This window comes from Apteryx mantelli, chromosome 12, assembly GCF_036417845.1.
Source record: "Apteryx mantelli isolate bAptMan1 chromosome 12, bAptMan1.hap1, whole genome shotgun sequence".
In the NCBI taxonomy this organism is placed as follows: Eukaryota; Metazoa; Chordata; class Aves; order Apterygiformes; family Apterygidae; genus Apteryx; species Apteryx mantelli.
The window spans coordinates 7,749,491-7,768,045 of NC_089989.1; the positions used below are offsets into that span (position 1 = coordinate 7,749,491).

An 18,555-nucleotide genomic window follows, 5' to 3' on the forward strand; every position below is an offset into this window, starting at 1 on the left:
GTTACTTTAAATCTTCTTTCCTTTCTCTGTGAATTATGTCAGATACCTAGTTATATAAGACAGCACAGCACTTTTGGAGCTCCTATAATCTGAGGCGTTTAAAGAACTTTACAGACACTAAGTAGAACACCATGATTGTAAAATAATGTAATAATGAGCCAAATTCTGCTTATTTTATTCATGTGCTTCACCCAAGTTGTTGCAAACTGGTTGCATGAGAAAAGTAAGAACAAGTATTGGTCCACTGTTACTAAAATGAGCCAAAATTTAAAATTTATAGGGAAACCTGTTTGCACACACTGTACTTGTAGTTTTGATTCTGGGTTGCATTCACAGCTACAAAGGACTGTTTGCCAATCCTACTAGAGAAAAAGCCAAATGCTGCAATTTTGCCCTGAAACAGAGTTCATTTTAACAAGAATATCTAGTTTTGTAAGGTTTCTGTTGCTTACGCTGTAACTAACCTTGGCCCTACCCTCAGCATCTGCAATGCTAATATACTCTTATATTGATCTCCCTGTCTCTTTATCCCCTGATCAGTATGCTTGTTGTGCAGATAGCTGATGTGAGGTAACGATAACTTCTAGCCATCCTTAAAAGGAATGAAAAGCAGTAAGAAGAGTAAATGAGGGAAAAAGAATACAAATGTGTCTCTGGAATCCTGAAAGGAAACATTTATAAAGAACATAAAAAATGGTGTCACCAAGATGCCAGCTAGTTAGGAGAAATAAAATGGAAGATTAATGTTGATGTGCTCAGGGTGATCATAAAGGAATAAAAATAAACTGATGACATCTTGTAGAGAGCAGATCTTTTCTTGGTAAATCTACAGAAATACATCCAAGAGACTATCACCAAGTGGCACTGAGCTTCATAATGAAAAGTAAAGGGAGGCAGTTTTTTTCACTGATCCACACGTAACCCAGCATCTGCTATAGCAATAGGTTTCAAGCTTCTTGCAACAGAAATGAAATGGAATTGAAGATGGATTTAGGAATTATTAGAGACTTTGCCCTGCCCTATCATAGCTCATGTGAGATGAAATGACCATTAACTTATTGTGAAGTTTAAAATAAAGTTGGGACTAATATTTTTCCTGTATTGTGTGTCTTTTCTATGCTTTCTTTTATATTGTAATACCTTATTTAGATTTTTGACTCTTGCTGAGCATTGGGCAGAGTTTTGAATTGTATTGGGTGCTCTTTTCCCTTAGCACTTAGGCATAAGTTAGGACAGGGTCATGGATACAGGCAGTTCAGATTTTTCATTCTAACACGCACTAACTTGCATTTGTCAATGTCTGAATTTCGTCAGCTGTCATGCTGCCTATTTGTCTAGTTCTGTTTCTCTGAAGTTCATCACAGCCTCCTCTTATAGAGACTTATGCTAAATAATTTTGTCATCTGCAAATGCTCCTGACTTCCATTTTTGTTCTACCCTCCTCCCTGCCTTTCCAGATAATTAATGAATATATTAAATACTAACTACAGTACTGATCCTTGGGACATACTAGTATTAACCTCCTGTTGAATTGAAAACTGACAGCCTAATGAATTAAGTTCTCTATATAAGAAGAACAGTGTTGACAGTGAAAATCAGGATGACTTGTGCTTTAGCCTTAATCTAAAAAAACAAAACAAAACACCCCAACAAACAACCCCCCCCCAAAAAACTCTCTGTGAGTACAAACACCTGCAATTCCCACTGACTTTTATGGGACTTCTGAAAAACAGACCACTGTGCATATATAGTTTTAGGCAACACAATCTGACAGCTATTGCCTCAGCTTGAAGATGCTGCAAGTATCTTAAGTAAAAACCAAAACTAAAAAGATGAAGTCTCATTTCTGTATACCTGCTTCACTTGCTGTTTACAGAATCATTAAACTATTCAACAGTACTATAAGCATTTTCCCCATGAAATTGTTAAATGTTCCTGGGCTAGAATATCCTTGGAACTTCAAAATGAATTTGGGTATTTGATCCTGACAGGACTGTCTATAGAATTTAGAGCTAATCAAGCCTAAAGTAAAAGATGAAAAACATGAACTAAACTTGAAAGTCCATTTCTTTCATACTGATGACTATAGCTATAATTACTATTGGCAAGACATGCTTCTTTGCCAAAGTTATTTAGTTTTTTCTGAATATCAGAGAACTTCTGAAATTTCTCTGACATTTTTATACAGTATCTGTAGCAGACATTTCTGTAAGTAAAAAATATATTTGAAACAAGTATCACCAAACCACACAAAAAGGAGCAGATCCTTTGTGTTCTGTTAATGTTGTAAAAACTAATGTACAGAACCTTAAATATATAATGTACATCAGCCAAACTTTGAGTTATTTCTGAAACTGTTACACTTCAAAATATTAAGTATGCATGGGATTTATATAGCAGCTTTAAAATACTCTAGTTAGTATCCTCCAAGTACAATTCCTGTTTTTTGAACTTCATATCAAAGAAGAGCTGGAAGAATGATGCAGAAATGTTAATGAATATTCACATGCTCTTGAAATACATCTCCTTTATCCATGAACATTTTTTGAGAGATCAAATTTTATTACCACAAATGTTCACAAAAAGTTTACAGGTATGATCGATTATATTATCAACATATTAATATCTTGTATTGCTGAGTTAATAGGTCTTTTCATATGAAACTTTATAGCTATGAAGTTCTTTGAAAAATGTGCCTTTCCTCACTGAAGTTTTATGCATGTATTCTATTCAAAGAAGCTTCCTTTACTTAGGTTAGAGGAAGATTTTAAAAAAATGCATAAAGGCCAGATTTAGTTTCATATTGTGTGAAGCTAAGCAAATTCTGCTTAGGTTCTAAAAAATGGAGCATTCTGCACGTGAAGTCTAACTGGATGCTATGTGCATCCTTAGGCAAACACTCACTTTTAATAATCTGGATTGCCAACATTAGAAACTAAAACCCAATCACAAAGACAAATTAGGAGCCTAAACCTTAGTGGAAGTCATTGTAACCAGGCTATGCTTTACTTTCAGTGGTCGTGCCTGAGAGCAGGACAACATTGTGTCTCTTCATCCATCTCCATCTGTCCACCGTGGCAGGTTAGATGTCTGTTATTTACTGGAGCACTGGACCAGTCAGATACACCCTACTTAATCCGTAGAGCAGATTTTAATATGCACAACAGATATGTCCAAGATTTCCTTGTGTCCAGCAAAAGCTACTGCTACTGTCCAGTCTGACAAAAGTCTCAGTGTCCAAATTTCATCCAAATCAAATTTCTAGATATGATACAGGCCACCCGGGAAAACTAACATATAGTAGACTGGGAGGTGCTTGGTATATTACAGAGATGGGAGATCAGAGGTGAGTTTCTAGATTCTCAGACTTCTTTATGGATTTTGGTTTCACATCTGCAAAATGGAGATAAAGGGCAGCTGTGAAAACAGGTTAATTAAATGCTCGGGAAGCCCACTGTAAAAGAGGTGAAGTGGGAGATTAGGACTCAGGACAGAAAGGGCAAAAGTGAAAGTGAGACCTGTATATAACTGAGTCAGAGACAACACAAAAATAGAAATCAAAATGGGAAAAAGGTGTGTGTGTGTGTGTGTGTTTGGAGATGGCCACAAGCAGCAAAAGTCAGATCTCAGTTTCAAAAGCCATGGGGTTTAACTTGCTGTGTCATGTTTGCTGACCTGGGCACAATTTTACTCATGCAAGCTGTGTATACGTTTTTGCTACTGTACCTTAATTTGCCAAGATTTGGGATGTATTTTTAAAAAACAAGAGACACCTTAAAATCTCTGCTCAGCAGCTGATTATCTGCCATGAATTTGTCTCACTCATACTGTATTTACCTTTTTTTCTCACAAATTCACAGTCTTTTCATACTGCAGTAACTTTCTTGTTTCATGAATGGCATTTCTTTTCACCACTGAATATTTCATTCCCCAAGGTAACTTGATTGGTTTGTGGCTTACCTGGAGGAATGACCCTGAAAGGAATTAAGGAGACAAAATAGAAATCAGTTGACTTTAATGCAGTTTATATAATCTGACTTCTATGCTGGCTCCTTTTCTTCCCGCAGTCAGGTCACCCAGCACTCTCAGAGTTTTACTATCAGATGCATAATGGAAGCCTTCATGGGATTACCCAGTAAGACCTGCTAGGTCTTACTATGACTTCTTACACCTCTCAATACATTATATTATGTTGTGTATTGCAGCACCTCCTGCTTTTTCTGCTATCACTCTACTACAATAAGTTAAATTTCCTTTGAAAGGATTCATTATACATATAGCAGAATATGTGTTAGGCTTCTTCATTATCAGCAAGGTGCTGAATTTTTTGGTATTGCTGTGATATTAGAATGGAAAAAATAGAATTTTTCAGAATAAAAAAATGTAATTTTACATTTGAAATACACATTATATACTTCTAGGATGCATGGAAAAATGCAGAGAAAGTCTGACTGTCTTGCTGCATAGGTTAAAAAAAAGCCCTCTGGATCATTGCTGGTGCTGAGATATGTAAAATCAGAAGACTTCTATAGGAAGAGAATAGGAAAAATAGAAGATGATGTAGTTTTATAAATTGTTCCAATGTTGGTATTTAAGGCATAGAAAATAATAAACTAATTCAGAACAGTGTTAACATTTAAAAAGACTCAGAATTGCTCTTCTTGATTGCCCATTTAAAATTTCTGAGATGTATATGCCATAATTTGAAACCAAGTAACCTTGAGAAGATCATGATTCACTTTCCTTAGTAATATTAACAAAGTCATTGAACATACTCATATGCCTATTTATATATTACTTTCAAGCTTTAAGAAACTTCTGTGCTTTCATAAATTTCTCAGACTTATTTAAAAGGAAAACAAAAGTTGGGATTTTTGTTTGTTAGAGCTTCTTTCTTGTGAATTTTAATCATTCATGCATTCATTCAGTTATTCAGTGAGCAGTTCATTAATAAGATTTCTATCTGTGTATAAAGGTACATGGCAAGAACTGTATCATGTAATAGTTTGAAAAGACAGCTATAAATAACCTATTTTAATAACCATAAATTTACATTAGACAGGTAGATAAACTCTGAAGTGAAAAACATTTATTTTTATCTGATGATACTGTTTCATAACCTCACTGTTATCAGACTCATCCTGAATAATTTAGTAAGGTCTTGGGGTTTTATACCATCTGGGAAATTCTTGCATATCAAATGGATTTATGTGATAGGAATATACATTTAAAAAGAGCTACGTTTCTCTTTTAGGACTCAATGATGCTTACCTGGTACACATTCAAAAACTCCCAGTGACATCCATGGTAGATTAGATTATGCAAAGAATGGCAGGTTGGGCCCTTTTTTACTGATTTGCTAAACATGAGTGCTTCTTTCTGAATAATTTGAAACAAGTCAACCTTGGTGGGGTTTTAAATTTTCCTTCTTTATTACCATTACTGACTGCCTGAATTTTAGAAATTTACTGAATTTATGCCTTACTTTTGCATCTAGTCATCTTATACACCTTGGAAGGAAAATACTAGCAGGCATAACTGAAGTGTTCAGTTTTATAGTTGCTATCAATCCATCATTAGCTCTGTAGAGAACAGTTGTAAGGCTGAGAGGATGTTTTCATAAACTCTTCAATAGGTGTATGGAGATATATAAAGTCTAATACAGTAAATTGAACATGACAACTCTACTAGTAGAAAAAGTGATAAAGAAATAATTGAAAAAGGAATGTTATTTTATGTATTGTGCAAGTCTGTGATACCTATTTTAAAGTAATGAAGTGTAATGCCCCGTACAACAATTAGATCTCTGCAGACAGACACAAGCAGCTGAACAGAGGCATAATGCAGAGGCAGGAATCTGTCCCATGCCCTTCTGACTGCAGCATCAATGCCTAATTAATCAGAGTTTTTCCAGTCAGTCTTAACAGCTGTGCACATTTGTATATGAGTAAAATTTATTTTTTACATATTGGATGGTTATAATCAGATACTCAATTACAATATTTGTGAACTACTAATATCCACCAGCTTGTTTTATAGTAGCAAGGGATACCAGTTGTGATCTCTAGTTCCTTTGCTGACTATTTTTAAGCACTTTTTTTGCATATTGGACTACTTTATATACTTCTTTGACTAATGTTTTTTTGATGGAGGTATTTGGGTGGTCTTTGCAGCTGTAATCACAAGAGCATGGAACCAGACTGCAAACCAGGTGAGAAAAAACAAAGTAGTGAAAGCCATAGACCTGATCAGCCAGGCCATTTTTTAAAGCATTGTACTTTGAGAATAGAGATGAGTAAGACGGTTACTATGGGGCTGCCTTTCTGGGCAGATGTATCCATGCGCATCCACTTTTCAGCAGCAGGCGTCATTCAGATTGCCAACACTGATTTTGAACCTCGGAAGCTGAAGTGTTATTGGATGCAGCCTGCTTGCCTGTCTGAAGGAAAACCGACCAGGTTTCCCAGCTGCTTTGTAGCAAACAGATTTATTCTTCAACATTAAGCACAGCATCCAATACAAAAAAGCCCCATCACTGTTATTCTCACCTTAAGTTACTATTTCCAGATGCTTTCTCTCTGAAGGTCTATAAACATACCCTTTGCATCTCCTGTTCAGCCTGGTGTAGGCAACTCCTGATCTCTTCTCAGCCAGGTCTCTTTGTCCTTAAAGGAACAGTTTTCTTCATTAAACACATTACTATTATTTAATCAGTCTCTCTTTAGCCTTTAAATCAAGTGTTAGTTTATTTGAGAAGCTTATGAGGGGGACAGTGCAGAGTATTTTTCATTGTTCTGCTGCATGAGCCCTGACTCTTCCAGTTTATACACATTTAATTGTTGATGCAACCCCGAGTCACCCCAAATTGATTACACACGTTTAGGCACATATATCTAAGGGCTATGGTTGGAACTGTTCTAAAAATTGTATTAAGCTTGGCCCAGTAAATTTTTATATATAATCTCTCACACCTCATTGCATATCATTTTGCTAGAATTTCACCCTCCAAGTTGCAATTTCTCAGAGCTGTTTTTTTGTGGAGGAACATTTTTAAAGATTTTAAAGTTTTCAGACATTTTAAAATATCAAGTGCCTGAAAATAAAGTCAGGTGTTCCTCAGCCAGGTTTTTTAGTAACCTTTTTTTTCTGAATGAACATTAGAACATGAGGTTTTCTACAGTCAAAATTTGGCAGAGCCTTAGGCCTCGATCCAGGAAAGCAGATACACCCATACTTAATATTAGATACTGCTTAATATCCATTTCAAGTCGGTTCAACCTTTCTGAACATGATGAACCCTTCAAATACTTGTATTGCTGAGAGACACAAGATATATACTGTATACCCTTGAGATCTGAGACTCTGAGGCAATTCAAAAGGAAGACAAGCAAGCAACCAAGCAAGCAGCATCACTATTGTGCCACTGAAATACTTTTTGTTAAACAAAGATTTCAAATTGTTTCACTATGAACAGAAAATCACCTTGTGATATACTGATACAGGTTTTCTCTAGGTTTATTAAAAAATCTTTCCACCAGCAATTGATTAATTTAAAATATTTAATCCAATTATATGTCTCCTTGCATTCCTTGGTAGCATTTTCAGATTTCCAAACCAAACAAGTGAGTTTGTAAAATCTTTCAGTAAGATTCCCCCTTTTATTTTAGTATTTCAGTGTAAACATTATCAGCACCTGGTGTTTGTTATTTACTGGGTGTATTTTGATTGCCTCTTGAATCTCTTTAAAATGTAATTCTTCCACAAATGGTTCAGCTGCTTGGCGAATAGCCATTTATTGTTTGTCTTTATCCATCTCAAAATTAAGCAGCTCATTAAAGTACTCCCTCTATCATTTTATAATTGCATTCTTTGTGACTAAGAGATTTCCATTTTTGTTCTTTATCAGACTTATTCACATGTACATTGATATGCGTGTAAAATTATCTCATATTATTAATACTTTTCTCCTGTTCCCCATCTCCACCAAACCATGCCAGCTAACCACCCCTCTGAGCGAACATATTTCTATGAGTATCTCTGCATTGTCATTCTGGTCTTGGGAGGACGTGCTGAGTCCATACAGGTCCCATCACTGCAGTACAGAAAAAGAACAGCACTGCAGTGACTATACTAAGTCAACCTGTGATTTTAGTAACTCCCACAGAGCCTGGAGCTAAACTGTCTGCTCCCTCACCTATTCTTCTCTAGCTAAAATAGTCTCTAATGCTAATGCAATGCTGCAATACATGACTTTCAGTTTAACTCAGCAGAAAATTCACCTGGTAATTTTAAAATGCAATGGAAACTGCAAAGTTGCTCTCCACTGCTGAGGATGTGAATGTCTCTTGCATTAATCTACTCGTAATCTCTTAAACTCAGCATGCTTTCAAGTATGCACTTAAAGATACATCAGACATGTAATTCATGTACTTAACTGTCACATTTCATCAGGAAGCTTTAATGTCGTAACTCCACTTTGTTGTTCCTTATGAAATATTTTAAGTCACCGAAGTCTAAGAAATATTTGAGAACAAAATAATTTTCCAATAAAGCTTTGAATACTCATCATTATACACTGCAGATAAAAATTAATACTGAGATTGCAAATCCCACTTTTAAAAGCTGGAAAGACTTTTTGTCACCTTATTCAGAGCACAGGATGCAAGGTGCTCACTATTGATGACTTATCCTCTTTGTTGCAATTACATTGACTGTAAACACAATGTTTTAATTTTATCATGGGCTATTTTATGACATCCTTCCCTAATATCTGAGTGTTTGCTGAGCTTACCTTCATAACAGATCTATGAAAAAAGGTTAAGGACTGAATGACAGAAAGAGTAAAGACAAAAGTATCCATTTATTTTTGGGGAGCAAACTAAGAAGTAGTGGCTTTATTTGTTAGAGTATTTAACATTTTAAACTTTTCTGGGCCTAGCTCCCAGTGACTTAAATTCCAGAATTTAGCTCTTCTGTAAATCAGACCACACAATTTCAAGATGTACATTCAGAAAATGAGGACTATACAACTAGAAGCTACTGCAAGAAGTGAACTGTCCAGCAGCACACAGACTTCTAGGGTAGAGAATGGAATAGCCTTGCTGATGTACTGATAAATAAAACAGTAGGTAAATAAATATTTAAAAAACCCTCCTAGGTAAATAAAAAGCCCCAGATAAGTTTACTTGTTCAGAATAGATGAGAACTAGTTAATCTCTATAGTGCCTAAATTAGAACCGGGCAAACTCTCAACTATGTCTCTGGACAACATCCAATCTGGATCCAATCTGCCAATGAAGGGCAGAATTCAACTACTTTAATTCTGAGATGATCCACATTTACATTATTTATCATACTATTTCAATGTACCCATTGCGGTATTAATAGTGATGCTAACTGCTAAGCTAAACAATAATGCTTTTGTCATAAAAATATATTGTCATATCTTTAAATGTAGGAAGACTGCTTTTCCTGTGCTCTTCATGCCCTTGGAAAAAATGGCAGGCAGACTAAAAATCTTTCTTAAAATTCTTTTTGTCACTGAATATATACCATTCCACTGAATATATGCCATACTTAAGAAAAATAGGTCCTCCACACGATAGCTTAATTCACTACATAGCTTTGATTAATTCCGAAGTGTGACGTTTCCCATGCACTGAATGGTGAAGAGATCTTACCATAAAACATAATGTTGCTGTAATTACATAGATAAATGCATATAGACTTAAGGATAAATTAAGATTGCAATATCAACATGACTTTTGACTTACAAAATATAATGATCTTTCAGAGTACTTTCAGGTAATGTTCTAAGTTTCTAAAAAAGCAAATCATTAACTACTCAGAAATTCCATCATACGGAATCATATTTATCCCTACATGAATCACCAATTAATTTAAAGCTTCAGCAAAAACATCTATAACAAAGTTACTGAGTAGTACAATGTTGTCAACCACTATGAGGTCCAGTCACTAGCCGAAAATAAAATATATACGTTGCAAGATATTTACACTTAAAAAAAAAAATCAAATTGAGACTGGTAATTCCTGGATTCTGTTCCAGGTTCTGAACGCTTAAATGATTACAGATCATTTGGTTCCGATTAAATCTTTCCTTTTCTCTCCTTTTTCTTCTTCTTTCACTGCCCTACTTCCTGTGCTGTCCAGCCTTGCTTTTGAGTAATATAGCAAAAGGTCAAGCTAGGTTAGCTAAAGAAATCTAGCTATTTACTCTGCGCCTTGGGAGAGTTCCAGGCTTCTCACGCCAAGACTGCTCCTGGTAATCATCTAGTTTGCAGAGTACACGTACCCCCGAGTTCCTTTTCTCAAGTTCTTCACCCCCTGCTTTTTAGTCCATCTACCATTTTTTCCGAGGGCATGAGGAGCACAGGAAAAGCAGCCTTCCTGCATTTAAAGATATGACAATATATTTTTATGACAAAAGCATTATTGCTTAGCTTAGCTGTTACCATCACTATTAATACCGCAATGTGTACATTGAAATAGTATGATAAATAATGTAAATGTGGATAGGTACTATCCATATCCCCTACAGATTCTTTAACTCTCAGCCCTGTTTTAACAAACGACGCCCCAGTCCCCAGAGGAGCTGTGTGCAGCCATGCCCTGGGACTTCGCGAGGGCCCGTGCAACGGAGGGGGGCAGCCACAGCGAGCTCGCAGCCTCCCGATCTCCATGCCGGTGCCAAGGCCTCCTCCCGAACACCTGGTTAATGCTGAAGGACGTGCTCCATTTCCAAGCAAACTGAGGCGAGCTAGTGCAACGATTTAAGCTTGTGAAAAGTACCTTGTTGATCCTAACCATTAGCTTATCGCTTTCTAAACTCTGCAACACAACCTAGGGAAACCCATTTCCTTTCTCAGCAGTCCCAGTAAACTTCTCCACTTCCATTCTACCTACCCCAAAGCAGTCTTTCAGTTGTGCCAAAATCTTCAACAGTTTTACTTGCCAAACATTCCTCACTTTGACCGCAACCTTTAATGTTAACATTTACATCATTCAGTTGCTTGCTCCATCCCATAAAATACATTCCCCACCAGTCACTAGGTTTTTTCCAAATATTAGCCTCACAACAGGAAAGCTTCAATAGTCCTTAGCACTAGGGATGCCCTTCATGTTAGACCCAAATTAACCTCCATTCTGTCCTTATCTTGTATTACTTTCCGTATTAGTATTCTAAAGCAATTATTCGGCTACGGCTATTTCCTGGAATTGAAGCAATTCGAAATAAAATTACCTCTTCGACCACACCACGGACTGTTAATGGTGCAGCACCATTCGATGGGGGTGTGACAGTCACGAAGCGGCAGGCGAGTTGCAAAGCGACCCGGCGGCTTCTCCGCCGCCCCGGCCAGACCCGCAGCCGCGGAGGGCAGAGGCCCCGGGGAGCCCCGCGCCGCCGCCGCCGCCGCCCCGGGGCCGAGCTCCGCGCTCAGGGGCCGCGGCCGCCGTGCGGCGGGGCGGGGCGGGCCGGCGCCCCGAGCAGGGCCGGGCCGGGCCGGGCAGGGCAAGGGCAGGGCGGCCCGGCCCCTCGCCGCGCCCCTCCGCCCCCGGGGGCCGGCCCGGCGCGGCCCGCGCGGCCGCCGACGTCCCTCCCCCGCGGCGCACGGCCGCCCTTTCCCGCGCGGGCGCCCCGCGCTGCTGCCAGCGCCGCGGCCGCAGCCAGCCCCGGCGGCCCCCGGCGCGCAGCATGGCTGCGGGCGCCGCCGCCGCGCCGCGGCCGCCAGCGCTGCTCCTCCTGCTGCTGCTGCTGCTGCTCTGCCTCGCCGCCGCCTCCAAGCTCAGCATCCCCAAGGTGCTGCTGCCCTTCGCCCGCAGCACCAGGATCAACTTCACGCTGGAGGCCAGCGAGGGCTGCTACCGCTGGTGAGTGCGCGGCCGGGGCCGCCGCAGCCACGTGGGGCGCCGCCGCCGCCCTTTGTCCGCCGCCGCTCCGGGCCCGGCGCCGTCCGTGCCGTGCCGTGCCGTGCCGTGCCGTGCCGTGCCGTGCCGTGCCGTGCCGTGGCGGCTGCGGGGCCGGTGCACCTGCGCGGCCGGGCCGGGCCTTGCCGGGCCCGGGGCGGGAGGGCGGCGCTTCCCGCCCGCCGCGGCGCGGAGCCGGCCGGGCCCCACGCAGCGCCCTGCCCGGGCCTGCTGCCCCGCAGCGGCCGCGCCGGCCCCCGCGCAGCGCTGCGCCGCTCCCGCGGCGTTCCGCGGGATTGGGGGTGGCCCGCCAGCTCTCCCGGCCGTCCTGGGCGCTTTTCCCCAGAAACAAAGAAGCACCTGAGGGCAGAGGTCGGCAGGGGCTCGGCTCAGGGCGGTTGCTTCAGGCAGCACCGATGCTTTCCACAGGGTACTCTAAACCCGCTTAGCAGAGGCTGTGTCTGGAGACTAGGGCTCAAGAAGTCCTCAGGAAAGTCCCTGCGGCTGGAGGGCACCCGGATGAAGGCAGCGCGCCACCCCACGCTACCCTGCACCATCCCATGCCATCCCACAGCCCGCGCCGTCCCATGGCACGTGTGGCCGGCTGCCGGGGACCACGGCACGCAGGGCCTGCCCTCGTGTCACCACTGTGGAAATACGCCCATCGCTCGGCAGGTTCTGTCGCGAAGGATGGATGGTTTGAACTTGGGATACGCTGCTCTGGAAAATAAAGAACAGGGAATTAAATCACAAAGCACTAGGGTGAAACAGCCTCTCAGCGTTGTGGTAAACTCGAGCGATACGCTGAGCACGTTGTCTTGGAGGATGAAGTCAAGAAGTCTTAAAAGATGAAAGTTTTGCTGGGGCCTGGTCTTTTGGAGGCCTCGTTGAGCACATGGGGTGTAATCAAGAACTTCCGGCCCAGAGTCCCTTCTCTTGGCCTGCCGGCAGAGCAGTCTGCTTAAGGGATGCAAATTTTGGCTGTGTCAAGCACAAGGGGTCTTCAGGCAAATACCATGCTGTGTGCAGATTGAGACACTGTGTTGTAGTCTTGCTGTTTAGCAGGCATTCTCTATTCCTCATCTGTCCTTTAATATACCAAAATTGCAATTTGGATCTGTAATGAGCAGGCAGTATCCATCTGAAAAAATGCAAAAGTCGGATATGTTTAGGATGATACTTCCCTATATGCCAGATTGTATACTTAAATTGCTTGTAGCAGTTTTTTGTTACTTGTTTTTTGGTTGACAGTTACTGAAATACAACTTTTTGGGTGATGGTTCTTATTCTGTATCTGTTTGCCGCTCGGACCTCTGTGTAAGAGTATATTTATCTGGTGGTCCTATGCTTCTCATTTCTGGCCTGGTTACAAGTCTTTGATCTGTGACAACCTGAAGTCTGCAGATGTTCATGCATAAAAACAGTAATAAGAGTTGCACTGAAAGTTGACCAAAAGCGAGTCACTAGGTGCAGCTGCATGTGTTTGTGTGATTTAGTTTTTGTAAGGGCTATTTTAGTAAATATCTCGCAAGTATGGGGTTTGTCTTTTTCCTTACCATAATCTGTAAAGTCCTTAAAAGAATATAGCATAATTAGTTTATGTAGTAAAGTACATTCTAGTAAGACAAAAAATGGACTCATCAAAATGCTAGTAAAATTTGAGGGGCGTAGCTTCTCTTTCCTGTTTTGCCAGCAGTCTGCTGGATGATGTTGGACCGGTTACAACCACTCCCACATGTGCCACTGTTTAATTATCAGGAGAAATATGTAGACCTTTGTAAATCCCATTAGATCTTTTCATCTGTTGATCCCAAGATTATACTCTAGGGAATGCCAGATTTGGAGCCCAAATTTGATCTATTCTGTCTATATGTCTGTAATGAGGGAGACTTTGTAGGCACTTCAGAGCACGTTACGCTGGTATCAGGTGCCAGCAGTGGTTCATATTTCTTGTATAAATAGGCTTCAACTTGTTTTGCCATTTTCTCCTTATATCTGCCATTTGGGGGTTAATTTTGGTTGAGAATTAATGAAACCATGCTGATCTCGTTTAAGGTGTGCCATCATTTTCTGCTCTGGGCTTGTAAACGTGCATTCGCTTCCCCTTTGCAGGGACTGGCAGGATGTGGGTGGTAAAATTCTGCGCGTGCTTACAAAACCATTACAAGGAAGTAGTAGCTGGGGGGAGGGGGGGCTGCGGAGGGGGGTGCTGAGTAAAAGCAGTAAGGGTTGTAACGGTGCCCTGAGCACGTTTGCTAAGGTGCATCCGCTGCTGTCTTCCCCTCTACTCTGCATCCTAGCCCCTGCAGGCCTCTGACTGTGAGAGACTAGAAAGAGGTTTGCTTTGGGGGGCAGATAGCTCCACATCTATTTACTGACAAGTTTCCTGTACTTCCCTGTGAAAGCTGTTGATACTAGTAGTTGTTGGAAGGAGACAATTAAACTAATGAACTTAAGAAGTACCAAATATAATGTTATTAAAAGTAATAATTATTCTTCCCCCAGTATCTGTAAAATGATGGGTGGATTTGCATGTGTGAAAGCAGGAATTTAGAATGGAAATTATAAGATTCAGGCCCTTTGCCTCTGAAGAGGGAACTAAGGTTGTGTAATATGGATGATTGTTAGGTTAGAAGTAGCATATGAAAACTATTCTCTTATTTCAACAACAAATTTTTTTTGTTAAAAGTTTTAATCTCAAAGCTTCATTTTCAAAGCATACAATGTTCCTGTTTGTAAACATTGTGCATGATTTAAACATCATTATTTCATGTCTTGTAGAATTGGGATACCTCATATGAATCTGTAGGAAGTTAAACTTTAAGAGCTAGCTTTAAGAAACACAACTGTTTGCACCATTGACCATTGAGGTCAAGGTTTTATTATAGAAAGGTTCAGCTATAAGAAGCTGTTTGAAGGTGATAATGGCCCAATATATTGTTGTTTGTTGCAAATGTAACAAAGGAGAGTTTATTGTCTTCCTGAATATGTGTTTTGATATGAGAATGTCACTTACTACAATACATAAGCCTAATTCTCATTATGAGAAGAACAGATGGCTGAATATTGGAGTAAGATATCCAGTAGTTCAGTATTATGGAGTCACATAATTTGCAGGTACTTGCAGAGAAATCAAAACCTAGATGCAGTGCTGCTTTTTGAGTAGTTACACAGCAAAGTTCAATTCCCAGCTCCTTATCTTGTGGTATTTCTGATACTGTTTTGTAATAAGTTAGTTTAGAGAGATATGGTGGCTTACAGCATTAAAAAAAAATAAATAAGTAAATACAGAATTGCTGATCAAGATGATCAAATTGCTGATCAAATTTTGCTTTAAGGCTGACAGTCTCATCTGCAATATTTTATATCTATATATAGATAGATAGATATTTTTCCCCCCCTAGCTACCTGTGTTACCACAATCCATCCTCGTTTCTCACTGAAAAACATCTTGCGTGAGATACTGACTGCCATTTTCTGTATTCTGATCAAGAGACCCCTCTAGTCCTTACACCTTTCTTTGGTTCTCACCTGCTCTGCATCTCCCCCTTGTAAGGGCTTCACAGCGGGCGACAAAACATGCCCTCTTTCCTACCGCCGACTGCTGCGTAGACTTGGCGCGCCGCAGCGTCTGCTCCTGCAGCACGGCTTTAAGCGAGCTCTCCTGAGTAGCAGAAGCATCCCAGAAAAGGGCCGGGTTATCCTCATCGGCAGAGCAGGAAGGGCTGCGAGGCCGAGCTCTCCCGAGCACGCCAGCGCGCCTCGCCGAGCCTGCAGTGCAGGTGCTCTGCCAAGGGTGAGGAGGCGGAGGAAATCTTCCTGCTTTTCTCTTGACAGACCTGCAGCGCAGGTTTACTGTTGAGGAAAATTCTTCTGAATCTGAGTGTTTCCTGCCAGGGAAGGAGGACAGAAAGAGCAGGGGCTCTTGTCCACTGTGGCAGCTTCCGTTGCTGAACACCTGTGAAGTGTTCTAAGATTTCTGCTTTCTCCATGTGGATCTTAGTGATCTAAACTGTAAGCGTTTGTACATATGAGAAGGTTTAGCGGAACAAATATTTTGTAGTATCGCCAAATGTCACATTTGTATTTTGGAATAACACTACTATTTTTAGAGTGTTTCTTTTTCTTTGTTTGCTGTTTGGAAATTAGGGTAAGCTAATTTCAGAACGACTTGTTTAGGCCAACCTTTCATTCTGTTAGTTACATCGGTTGTTATTTCAAAACGCTAAGGTGACTAGCAGACGGATCATGGCCTTTTCCTTAACGCAGCTAGAGGAGGTGCAAAGTAAGCAGTTATGGTAAAAATACTTTTGGCCACCTGTTGATTTGACAAAATAAATTGATTTCAGTTGGGCATCTGGATAGGATTTTGAAAACAATCATCACTGGCTTAAAACTGCTTCCTTTGAAGTTAATGGGCATGTCAGCTGAGCACCGTTAGAAAAATCCCGTGAGCAAAAGCTTCATCTTGGTTCTGTGGCATGTGATGTTTCCGTTTGCCTTTAAAGCAGAACTGGATGAAGAATTTTTTGCTGCTTTGTTTTCCCAGTACAATACGAGATATCCTAGAAGAGGACTGAGCGAACAGTAGAGAGATAGTTGTCCACTGTGTAGTTAAAAATTCGTAAGATTTGGGGGAATTCAGCCAGGCTCCCTCTGTGTTTTCTTTGGAATGGATTCAGTTCCCATATCCTTGGTTCTCAGGGAATCTGCTTTTTATCGTACAATTACAGTTGCCTGCATGCTGTTTGTGTTCATTTTGGTATGTAAACAACGAGTTAGCCCTGAGAATAAGGCGTAAATTAGGCACCTGATGTATTGATCAATCCAGCCTTATCAAGCTCTTGACAACCTTTACTTTTTGGTTTTGTTCTGGCTAGGTATCTGCCCACATGCCTGATAAACTCTAAAATATTAGATCAACTGATAGTTACGGCACATCTTCAGAAAGGCGAGTTTCTGCTAATATAGTCAGTTGCGTTTAGTCCAGAGAGTTGGCAAAACAATGTAATATGCTGAAGCAATAAAAATTGACAAAATAATGATAGAGTTGCAGAGAAAATTATATTTGTCTGATCTTTAAACCAGCTGCTAAACAATTTAACTATAATCCTTGAAGTGTTCCAATGTGACATGACGGAAAAGTCAGTAAGAAGCATGGGAATAGGACTGGGAAGATCTGTAGACATAATCTTGGCACATAGTTCTGTCCATGGCAAAAAAATTCATGAATGAAATGGAAATCAGCAAGAGGACTGACTGACTTTAGTGCAAGTCATGTAAATACCTTTGCGAGTAGAATCTCGTTCTGAGAGAGATAAATGCTGGGACATATGTTAGCTTTTTTCCGTTTCCTTGCTCTTCTCTCTAGTGCTTCCTCCCCTGCCACCCTTCTAGGCACTGGTATGGGATTGAGAGCGAGTGCCGGAAATGCTTCCCGCTGCTCACTTCTCAGCATCGAATCTTGACCTCTGACAGGACTAGCTCTCAATATCACACGCTGATGTGCTGCCCAAAATCTGCAGGAGGTGGAAGATGATACAAGATGCAGTATTTGGTGTCATTTTTAAAGCAAAAGTTTCTTGTCCATCTAGGGGACAGCAGTGATCCCAGTATAGTAATGCTACTGTAATATAAGGACTATTTGATTAGTGCCTTGTCCTTTCCATACTTGACCCTGAATAGGAGGTATCTGTAAATGGAATGACTTTTTGGAATGTGCTTTTTTGGTGTCGCTGAATGATGTCCAGGGATCATCTAATATTCCAGAGGTAACGGTATAAAAAACAATATTCATGCACATTGTTTTATAATATAAATCACAATAGTAAACCAAATCACAAAAAGGGCTTACTTCACCTGCCCAGTTCAGGAAATTGCCTAAAATAAGCAAAAGTCCTATTTGTTATATAACTAAAAGTGTATTTGTATAAAAATTGTAATAAATTCATCTGGTATTTTACCTCTGATTTTTAACTACTGTTAGAGGACAAATCATACCTAAACTCACATTCACTATTGCAGTAACAGCTAAGAATTAACTGGCATTCAGCTTTAAAAGGATAGAAACTCCTGTAAAATTTTAGAGTGCATGCAAGTTTACAGCTGTAATTAAATGCAAACCTCTAGTTTATCTTTTTCCTGCCGCCTTCTAATCTGAAAAAATCCTATAATTAGACCTACTTTTACAATATGGTTATTAGTGCAAATTGTAGTGTTATCTGTTATATAGCCATATAATAGAAGAACAAATAAAATGCACGGTGAAACCCCTTTTGTGTTTGGAAATGCAATCAATCTCAGACTGTAAAAAGCAAAATCTCAAATTAATCAAAAAAATCTTATGGCAAAGAGTTTTAAACAATGTAAAGAACTATGTAATAAAACTAAGCGGAAGTAAATTCCTTAAATGTTTATTTAAAAATATCTGTGTGCATATTAAGTCAAATCTGCATGCTCAGCTTAAAGAAACTGTTTGGCTGTGAATACTAACATTGTTTAGAGAAACTTGCTAAAAATTGGGAAACTGTTTCATGGTTGCCTAAGAAGTTACAGAATGAAAGGTAAATAACTAATTGTCATTATTAAATTAAACACTGTATAGCAAAGTTGAAGCTACTAATTAAAATA

The 18,555-nt window shown here is 40.2% G+C and overlaps 1 protein-coding gene across 1 annotated transcript in view; it reads left to right on the forward strand.

Annotated features, from left to right (window-relative positions):
• The first annotated feature begins 11,705 nt into the window (after positions 1–11,705).
• The window catches only part of NUP210 (nucleoporin 210), a 74,291-nt gene continuing 67,441 nt past the window's right edge, over positions 11,706–18,555 (forward strand). Inside the window, exon 1 of the mRNA XM_067303821.1 lies at positions 11,706–11,889. Coding sequence (XP_067159922.1) covers positions 11,714–11,889 — 176 coding nt within the window. The 5' untranslated portion in view covers positions 11,706–11,713. The remainder of the gene's footprint in view (positions 11,890–18,555) is intronic.